This window comes from Quercus suber, unplaced genomic scaffold (genome assembly GCF_002906115.3).
Source record: "Quercus suber isolate HL8 unplaced genomic scaffold, Cork oak 2.0 scaffold_187, whole genome shotgun sequence".
Lineage (NCBI taxonomy): Eukaryota > Viridiplantae > Streptophyta > Magnoliopsida > Fagales > Fagaceae > Quercus > Quercus suber.
Genome location: NW_027069645.1, coordinates 991,901 through 1,002,350, shown reverse-complemented (window position 1 = coordinate 1,002,350; position 10,450 = coordinate 991,901). Strand labels below are relative to the sequence as shown.

The following is a 10,450-nucleotide window of genomic DNA, read 5'->3' as shown; positions in this document are numbered from 1 at the left end:
AAACTGCAAAGCCTACGTGAGTTTGTAAGTTTTAAAGTATAGAAATTTTAATGTACATATCTATCCCCATTAGTTGAAAACTTGTAAGTGAGTATGATGAGGGTATTTTAGACATAAAAAATGTGGAATCCAAACAGGGGAAGCCCCTTAAATAGTAGTATCAATACTACTATTTAAAGGGCTGCACCTGTTTGGACTAGATTTTTTTTTGTTCCAAAATACCCTTACAGCTTACGTTTAAGTAAGGGCAAAATTTGGTAAAAATGTTTCTTTAACTCTCACTAAAACATTGCCTACAAAAGAGGATCACTCTTCTGGTGGTTTTTAAATTACTTTATCCATTTATTAAAAAAAAAAAAAAAATTTAAATTAAAACAAACACAAGTTTCCTGAAAAAAAAAAAAAAAAAAAAAAAAAAAAATTAATCAGCTTAAGGATATTTTTGAACCACAAAAAAAAAAATTATCTCAAACAGAGAAAATCTCTTAAATAATAGTATTGATATATATATATATATATATTTCGAGAACCTGTGTACTCGATACTTGTGTAGATATAGATATAGGCATATAGCTTAAAAAACCGATTCAAATAAAACCTTGTCTGTATGGTTTTGAATCTTGATCACCATGCTTAGCAGTTGCATCCTCTATAATTCCTTGTCTCAAAAGTTTGAAGTAATTGTAATTGAATAAAGTTTACTACAGTATTTTTTATATTAAAAAAAAATTAAGCATGTAAACTATAGCTGTATCAGTCTGTAGAGAGTCTAGAGACCTTAGACCATACCTTTCACTTGCATCTTTGGAATGAAGCAATGTTTTCGGGACCAAAAGCAGTAAGGTATCCATTCTCAAAAAAAAAGAAAAAAGAAAAAGAAAAAATGGTATTTGACAGAAACTCACCTAATTTGAGTATCAATGGTCCCATTTATGGCAACAACTAAAACTCATTAATTGTATCAATTTCTCTGACAGTATCGACAACTAAAATACTAAGATTATAAAAAAAATCAACAACAAAAATAATGTTGAAGTAATAACATTTTTCAAATAACAATTTTCAGTTTTTAAACAATATTGTATGTATTTTCACACATTTTTTCACTCACACGTATTTTCATAAAAGTTTTTAAACATATATACCAAACGGGCCCTAAATTTCAGTAAAAAAAATATTAAGCTGAATATATATATAGTCAGCTAACTTGTTTGTTGATAGTTTTAATTTATATTCTCAATCAAAATAAAAATATTACAACACAACATTTTTACTATAATTTTATAACAAATTTTATGTGACAGGTTATTACTTATTTTAATTTATAATTGATGGTGCAAGAAAATCACCAAGTCAATCATTCGTCCATTTGGTCGTCCATAGCAATGTGCAGAGTAGAAAGGAAACAGCTGATACGTTCGTCCTCTACCATTTTTCTTCCTCCATTCACTCGTCCAGTGAAGGACGAGTAGGCAGTGAACCTCGTCCATCCTTAATGGATGAGGTAGGTTCACTTGGGAGTTACACTCATCACACCCTCAACCAAGAGTCATGTTCAAAAGTCATATTGCTTGAAGTTCAACACAGGTCCCGAAGAGATGACCCTTATGACGGTTAAGGAGGTTACCTTATGAATCCTCTAAACTCTACGACGATTAGGAGAAATAACTGATTCCTACCGCTATATAAAGGCCTTTCTGCACAGAGGTAAGGGGAATTTTTCTTTTTCAGAAAAATTTGAGATAAGAAGTTAAGGAAGTCTTGAGGGCACTTTTTTCTTCAATCTACTAATTTTACCATCGGAGAATTAAAGGCCGGCTTCCACCGGTCTTCTCTGACTTTCTTTGGTTTTCCAGGATTCATTACTTAAGATCAAGTGCATCCGGAGATTTTTCAGCCCACTAATCTTATAGGACTTATCAGTTGGCGCCGTCTGTGGGGAAGTGCAAGAAACTTGAAACGTAAAAAATCTGTTGTCGTTGGGACTTAATTTATTAAGTTCTATAGTTTCTTTCTCCAATTAGGGGTTGAAATGGTTCGGACAAGATCTAGAGCAACGACTCCAGGCCCTCAACATAGCAGGGATGCATCTAACAACCCTCACCGCGACTGTCAGTCAGCACCCACCATGCAGCCACCCTCATTTCAACATACGCAATCCATGGCTGCTGCTATGGTAGAATTAACTCGTCAAAACCAAGAGTTGGTTAGGCAACTTGAGTTAAGAAGGCAGCCTCATGAACGGAACGCTGGAGAACGGGCCCAGAGTCAAGAGGAGGAAAGGAATGTTGAGACTGACAATCAATCAAGAGGTACTGTTTCACGGAGGGTACGTCACTTAGAAAGGGAAATGGATCAAATGAGAAGGGTCGTGGACGAGATGAGGGAAAACATGAGGAAAACAAACCCTGTGGAAGACTTGGTTCACAGGATTGATTCCCCTTTTGTGGTGTCCGTCAATGCTCATCCTTTGCTACCTAAGTTCAAGATGCCTCCTTTAGATTCGTATGACGGAACGAGAGATCCTTTTGACCATATTGTCACCTTTAAAACTACTATGCATCTTCAAGGAGTTCCAGACGAAATAATGTGCAGAGCTTTTCCTACTACCTTGAAAGGACCAGCACGGGTGTGGTTCAGCAAAATACCTCCTAATACAGTGGCGTCCTTTGAGGAGCTGAGCAAGTTGTTCGTCAACAATTTCATTGGAGGGCAGAGGCACAAACGTTCTTCGTCCAGTTTGCTAACCATAGAGCAATGGGAGAATGAGAGCTTACGGTCCTTCATCACGCGTTTCAATAGGGATGCCTTAGCGGTGGACGAGGTGGATGATAAACTCCTCTTGGCAGCATTTTATAACGGCGTTCATTCTAATCTATTTATCCATAAGTTATATGAGCAGGCCCCTCAAACTATGGCTGAGCTAGTTCATTCAGCCCAGAACTTTATGAATGCAGAGGATGCTATCATAGCCAAAAAGAGGAAGAGAGTTGAGAAGGTTGAAGCCAACCCACCGCGTCAGTCAAAACAAGGTCCTCGTCCCAAGAAGGGACGGACGGAAGATAAGAGGGATTGAGAAAAGAAAGCAGGCCCTTCAGCACGAAATCAACAGTATACCCCCTTGAACGTGCCACTTGAGCAAGTTCTTATGCAAATTAAAGACGAGCCTTCTTTGAAGTGGCCGGAAAAGATGAAGGGGGATCCCAACAAACGCAACCGCAATAAGTATTGTCGTTTCCATAGGGATCATGGGCATGATACAGATGAATGTTTTGATTTGAAACAGCAAATTGAAAATCTCATCAGGCAAGGAAAGTTGAGGAATTTCCTTGGACGAGACCACAAGGATGAGAAATTGAAAGTAAAGGTAGAGGAGACATCACGACCACCGCTTGGAGAAATAAGGATCATCCTAGGGGGAAGTCCTACAGGACAGTCGTCCAAATCGAAGAAGGCATATTTGAAAGCAGTACAGAACGTTCAACTCTCTGGACGATTACCAGGTGAGAAAACTACGGACGAGCAGATGATTACCTTCACGGACGAGGATGCAGAGAGAATCCACCAACCCCATGACAACGCTATAGTCATCACTCTCCTTATTGCTGATTACAAGACCAGAAGGGTGTTGGTGGACAATGGAAGCTCGGCTGATATTTTGTATTATCCAGCTTTTCAACAAATGAGGTTAGGACAAGATCGACTGCGACAAGCAAGCTCCCCTCTAGTGGGGTTTGGTGGAATGAAGATACAACTTGTGGGCAGCATTTTGTTATCAGTGACAGTGGGGGCATATCCGCAGCAAGTTACCAAGGAGGTGAACTTCCTTGTGGTTGATTGTTCGTCCTCTTACAACGCTATAATTGAGAGGCCAACTCTAAATAGGTGGAAGGCTATAACATCTACCCATCACCTGTCAGTCAAATTCCCGACGGAGCATGGGATAGGCCAAGTACAGGGAGACCAGCTAACGGCAAGGGAGTGTTACCTGGCCATGTTGGCTGCGGACGAGCAAGTTTAAACAGTGACTATTGAAGAAAAGAGAGTTACGGCAGAACCTGTTGAAGCGTTGGAAGATGTTCCTTTAGATGATAATAACCCAGAGAGGTGTACCAGGATTGGGGCGGATTTGGAAGCAAAAATCAAGAAGGATCTCGTTTGTTTGTTGAGAAGAAATAGGGATGTGTTTGCATGGAGTCACGAAGATATGCCGGGCATAGATTCCAGTGTCATTACCCACCGTCTAAGTGTATGCCCTTCCTTCAAGCCAGTGCGACAAAAGAATAGGGTGTTTGCCCCAGAGAGAGACAATTATGTTAAGGAGGAAGTTCAGAAGCTGATTACGGCGAAGTTCATTCGAGAGGTATACTATCCTGAGTGGTTGGCCAACGTAGTTATGGTCAAAAAAGCGAATGGCAAATGGAGAATGTGCGTTGATTTCACTGACCTAAATAAGGCTTGCCCAAAGGATAGTTACTCATTACCATGCATCGATCAGCTGGTAGATTCTACTGCGGGCCACAAATTACTCAGTTTCTTGGACGCTTTCTCTGGGTACAATCAGATTCGGATGGACGAAGCAGACCAAGAGAAGACATCCTTTGTCACCAGTCAGGGATTATTTTGTTATGAAGTGATGCCTTTTCGGTTTGAAAAATGCTGGAGCAACGTACCAACGGTTGGTCAATCATATGTTTCGTCCACAGATCAGGCGGAATATGGAAGTTTATATAGACGACATGTTGGTAAAAACTCAGGACGAAGACAAGCATCTGGACGACTTGCAGGAAACATTCAATACATTGAGGCATTATCACATGAAGTTAAACCCTAGCAAATGTGCTTTTGGGGTGTCATCAGGAAAATTCCTGGGGTTTATGGTCTCTTACAGAGGAATTGAAGCAAACCCTGATAAAATCCAAGCAATATTGAATATGAAGCCTCTGAGCAGCGTTAAAGAAGTCCAATCACTTACCAGACGAGTCGCCGCACTCAATAGATTTGTTTCCAAAGCAACTGACAAGTGCCTGCCATTTTTTAAGGTTCTTAAAAAAGCATTTGAATGGACTGATGAGTGTCAAAAAGCATTTGAAGATTTGAAAACATACCTCACCAAAGCCCCTTTGTTAAGCCCGTCCGTACAAGGGGAAGAGTTGTATTTATATCTGGCAGTCACCCCACACGCTGTGAGTTTAGCATTAATAAGGGAGGAAGACAAGGTACAAAGGCCTGTGTACTATACCAGCAGAGCACTGAGGGGAGCAGAAGGACGATATCCGTTGATGGAGAAAATGGCTTTTGCGTTGATAACAGCCTCCAGGAAGCTAAGGCATTACTTTCAGGCTCACGTTATTAATGTTATGACAGATCACCCACTCAAGAAAGCAATGAACAAACTAGAGGTTGCAGGACGTCTGATCCAATGGGCCGTCGAGCTCAGTGAGTTTGACATAAAGTATCAACCGAGGCATGCCATAAAAGCTCAAGCTTTGGCAGATTTCATTGTAGAGTTTACTTTGGATTGTGACGAGGTGGGTGAGAAGGAAAGCATTAAGTGGGTAGTTTATGTGGATGGCTCGTCTACGCAATATGCAGGAGGAGTAGGTGTGGTGTTACAATCTCCAGAGGGAGACAAATTAAAACACAAGGTTCGTTTGCAGTACCAGACAACTAATAATGAAGCTGAGTATGAAGCTCTCCTCAAAGGGATAGAATTGGCCAAGTCCGTTGAAGCAGAGTCACTCCTCGTCCTGGGAGATTCTCAACTAATCATAGGCCAAGTGAATGGTGTATTTGAAGCCAAGGAAGAGCGGATGAGGAAGTATCTAAACAGAGTGATGCATCTTGTCAAAAAGTTTAAGGAAGTGAACTTCGTTCAGATCCCAAGGGAAGAAAACATGGAAGCTGATGCTTTGGCAAAAGAAGCCTCAGCAAGTGAAGCCGTAGACGAGGTAGATGAAATTCAATATATGCCAAGTATAGACATTCCAGAAGTACAACAGGTAGAAGGCAGGACGAGTTGGATGACTCCAATTGTGTCGTACCTGAAAGACGGACGACTCCCAGAAAAGAAGGACGAAGCAAGAAGGCTAAGGGTAAGGGCAGCCAGGTACATTCTAATGGATGAGATTCTTTATAAAAGAGGTTTTTCCCAGCCTTATCTAAGGTGTTTGGCACCGGACGAAGCAAACTACATAATAAGGGAAATCCACGAAGGAGCATGTGGCAATCACTCAGGGGCCAAATCACTCGTCCACAAAATCGTCTGTGCAGGGTATTATTGGCCTAGCATGCAAGCCGACGCTAAGGCCTACGTCAAGGTCTGCGATCAATGCCAAAGGTTCAGCAATGTCCCCAGACAACCATCAGAGTATTTAACTCCAATGACGGCCCCCTGGCCCTTTGCACAATGGGGGCTGGACATTCTGGGTCCATTCCCACTGGGCGTGAGACAAATGAAGTTCCTTGTGGTTGGTATTGATTATTTTACCAAGTGGGTTGAGGCAAAACCCTTAGCTAACATTACGCAACAGAATGTCAAAAATTTCGTGTGGAAGAACATTGTGTGCAGATTTGGAGTACTCAGGGTGCTGATATCGGACAACGGACGACAATTTGATAATGCACTTTTTAGAGATTTTTGCCTACATTTTAGAATTCAAAATCACTACTCCTCACCAGCCTACCCACAAGCTAACGGCCAAGCAGAGGTTGCAAATCGATCCTTGCTAAAGTTGATCAAGACTCGGCTTGAGGGGGCTAAGGGAGTATGGCCAGATGAGCTACCAGGTGTTTTGTGGGCATATAGGACGACTGCGAGAACTTCTACAGGGGAGACTCCTTTCAAGCTAGCCTATGGAGCGGAAGCAGTCATACCTACAGAAGTGCATATGGCTAATCATAGAGTGGCGGCATATCAAGACAGAGATAATGAGGAGCAACTCCGTTTGAACCTTGATCTCATAGACGAGGTAAGGATGGACACTGAACAAAGGATGGCAAGGTACAAAAACCTTATGGCTAAGCAGTATGATGCAATGGTGAAGCTAAGGCATTTCAGCGTAGGAGACCTCGTTCTGAAGAGGGTTTCCCTGGCAACAAAGAACCCAGCTCACGGGAAGTTGGGACCAAATTGGGAAGGCCCCTACAGAGTCGTCAACTGCAAAAGACAAGGATCCTATTACTTGGAAGCACTTGATGGGAGGAAGTTAGAGCATCCTTGGAATGTAGAGCACTTGAGGAAGTACTATCAATAAAACGCAAGCTCAGATGCACATGACTTCGGACGAGTCTGGAGGCTACATAAAAAACTGTTTTACATAAAAGACTGTTTATTTAATTTGTCTTATTATTGTGTTAAGGACAAGTTTATGGTTTGATTTGTGTTTGGTTTTCTTTTAAGGCAGGCATTAGTTTCTTAAAACATGCCTCGTCTATGAACAATATATTGTGAACAATATTTGTGGAATGTACATAATGTTGTGTAAATCCATGATTCAAGCACTGCTTTTTGTTCATGATAACTTGAAAACAGCTGAAAAGCTCAAAACGAGAAAATTCTCTGGACGCAGAGATGTAATCTCAAGTTTTCCAAGAATGAAATAAAGCACTCTCGTCCAAAGCTAAGGACGAGATAGAGCTGGCACATCAAATCACAAGCAAAACCAGGGCATGCTCGTCCATAAAATGAGGGAGGATAGAAAATAAACAACCTAATCATACCATGGACGAGGGACAACATGGGCGTTTTGAACTTGTATAAATCACCTATTTCAAAGAAGAGGGTATCTCATGGACGAGATGAAAGCATAGGCAAGTCTAAGGACGAGTAGTGCCTATTCGTTTAAAACCATTTCAAGTGAAGTTTTTGTTATCATTTTACATGGATAAATTACAAGTGAGAACTCCAATAAAAATGGTTTGAGTTTGTGTATGAAATATAGACGAGTAAAACAAATCAAGTATAGAATATAAACACTCGTCCATAAAGCAAACAGTACACGTTTAATTGTTTTTCAAGGGCAGACTAGAAACGTCCTAAACACCCTTTTAACTATTGTGTCAAGATTCGTCCTTAAATGTGGACGAATTAAATGTACTTGAGTTACATATATTTTCTTAAAAAAATAAAACAACAAAAACAAACAAATAACTAAGTCATCAACATATTTTCTAAGTTGAGACATCCGAATTGGGGTCGTCCTGAGGTTGAGTTGTGGCATCGTCCTCAATGTTGGCGTCCTCAGAGTCAAGACCAAGGAGAGAGCTAGTGGTGTCAGGGTTTAGATTCAGCACGATGGAGCTGAAGTCCACATTAGGGAATTTCTCAGTAGCGTCCATCCTGAAGTCCTCAAACCCTGCTGCGTAGTTGGTGTCCAAAGCATCTGTATATTGCTTGGAAGCTTTAAATTCAGCCACTGCATCTTCCTTAGCCTTGGAAAGGAGAATGCTTTGCTCGTCGATCTTCTTTTGCAAGTCTTCAAGACGAGCATCTTTCTCTATGGCATTAACCTTCAACTCCTCAACCAAAGCTTTAAGATCCTTCACCTCCTCCGTCGTCTTGGCGGCCACCTCGGCCCATTGCCTAGCATCCTCTTTTACCTCCTGTATCCTCGTCTCCAGTAAAATCCTCGTCTTGTCCAACCCAGTGGCCTGTCTGGACGCAGCTATGAACTTAGACATGCCCTGAAAGAAGTCAACAACAAAACAGGTTTAGATTAAACAAAAAGAAAAAGAAGAAAAATGTACATTTAGTCAAGACGAGGGAGAAGTTTTACCTTGAAGAGGTCATGAACACCAGAGTGTTCAAAGTCCTTCAAGGACATGTCATAGCAGACGTTAATGTCCTCGTCCGTCACAGCACTTTTAAAACGTTCCCAGGCCAAGTCTTCATTTTCAATGATATTAGAGAGGGCCCTCTGGGATGGTTGAGACGAGGAAGGCGCAGTTTTAGACGGAGGGGTCTTAGACGGAGTAGACTCCACAGGAGTGGACGAGTTAACCTCATAAACTTTGGCAGGTTGCTGAGAGGACGGGGTGGGCTTGATCACCTGGGACGATCCATGCTTAACCTTTTTACCTCGCCTGTTGGGGAGGTTCTCCAGGTCAAGTTTTTGGAGATAGTTTTTCTTTTTTCCCCAGCAGTGGGACGAGCCTGGCGTTCAAACTCAGGACGGCTCCCTTCTACACCTACTTCCTTCCCCTTGTTACCTCTCATGGTTGCCATTCCTGTAAAGGGACGAAGAGGATTTACTTAGAAAAATGAAGATAAAAGATGTAAGGAATGCAAAAATCTAAGGAATGCAAAAGAATTTACTTACTTCTTCTCACTGTGATCTCGTGTGCAAGAGCAATATCAGAAGGGTTAGGACCTAAACCCCAGTTAGTTAGTCGTCTAAAGGTGACCAAAGAGTGGAAATCCCTGTCTACGTGTAGACAAGCCCTGTGGACGTGGTCACGGTGTAACTTGCTCAAAGTAGGTCGTCTAACAGCTGTAATAGAATAAACCAAGGTTAAATGAGTTAATAAGTGAAAAGCAAGTGAAAATAAGGGAAAAGCTAAGGGACTTACCCTTAGGACGAAGGTTCCCTAGGTCCCCACTGAAACGACCAAAAGAATCCCGGCCAACGTCTATAGGATTTCCAGCCCAGAATCCAGAGACGAAGAAAAACTCCGTCTTCCATTTTCTGTCAGACGAGGCCAGGGATTTCACCAATCTACAGTGTTTACTCCTGGCTGTGAATTGATAAAAGCCAGGAGATTGATGAATCTCGGAAGGTTTATAGCAATAGAGGAACTCGTCCACAGTAATAGGGCGATCCCTTCCAAACACTTCCCTCCACAAAATTTGCATGGAGACGATTAACCTCCATGCATTTGGGTTGAACTGACACACCCCTAAGCCTAACCTAAATAGCAGTTCTCTGGTAAAAGAATTTAAAGGAAATCTAAGACCTCTAAGAAGGTAGGCCTCGTATACACTTATTCCAAAATGAGGATTGCAGTACCACTCTCCACGGACGGGTAATCTAGGATTAAACTCGTCTGGGATTTGGTACCACTCCCTAAGGTTGTTTAACCTTTCCTCGTCCGTCTTTGAAAGGATATCTACAGCACAGCTATATACAGTTACCTCCGTCTCGTCCAAAGGGTCGGACGGAGGGATGGAAGACGAGGTACCTACCTGGGACCCTACAGTTTTCCTAAGTTGTTTTTGTATTTCTTCTAAAGGAACCCCAGGGACCCCTGAGACATACTCCTTGTCAGTAGTGTTTCCCCTACTGCTACTACTACTAGTATCACTAGAGTTATTACTACTCCCATCGTAATACTCGTCTATGGCTTTTTCTGTACTATCACTAGATGAGGAAATGGTGATTCCTGACATTTTCTAAAAAGGAAATTTTTGAAAACCTAAAAGACGAGGAGAGAGGGAATACCTAGATCTAGG

At 41.7% G+C, this 10,450-nt stretch overlaps 3 protein-coding genes across 3 annotated transcripts; 2 read left to right on the top strand and 1 right to left on the bottom strand.

Annotated features, from left to right (window-relative positions):
• The first annotated feature begins 2,161 nt into the window (after positions 1-2,161).
• On the top strand, positions 2,162-3,076 carry LOC136069749 (uncharacterized). Its single transcript, XM_065778597.1, has one exon. The coding sequence runs from the start codon at positions 2,162-2,164 to the stop codon at positions 3,074-3,076; it is 915 nt and encodes a 304-aa protein (XP_065634669.1).
• Positions 3,077-3,190: 114 nt separating this feature from the next.
• LOC136069748 (uncharacterized) lies at positions 3,191-4,021 on the top strand. The gene has a single exon (XM_065778596.1). The coding sequence runs from the start codon at positions 3,191-3,193 to the stop codon at positions 4,019-4,021; it is 831 nt and encodes a 276-aa protein (XP_065634668.1).
• Positions 4,022-8,172: 4,151 nt separating this feature from the next.
• Positions 8,173-9,222, bottom strand: LOC112027992 (uncharacterized). Its single transcript, XM_065778601.1, has 2 exons — positions 8,778-9,222; positions 8,173-8,685 (listed from the first exon to the last, which is right to left on the bottom strand). The coding sequence occupies exons 1-2, from the start codon at positions 8,823-8,825 to the stop codon at positions 8,173-8,175; spliced, it is 561 nt and encodes a 186-aa protein (XP_065634673.1). The 5' UTR covers positions 8,826-9,222.
• Between the last annotated feature and the right edge of the window lie 1,228 nt (positions 9,223-10,450).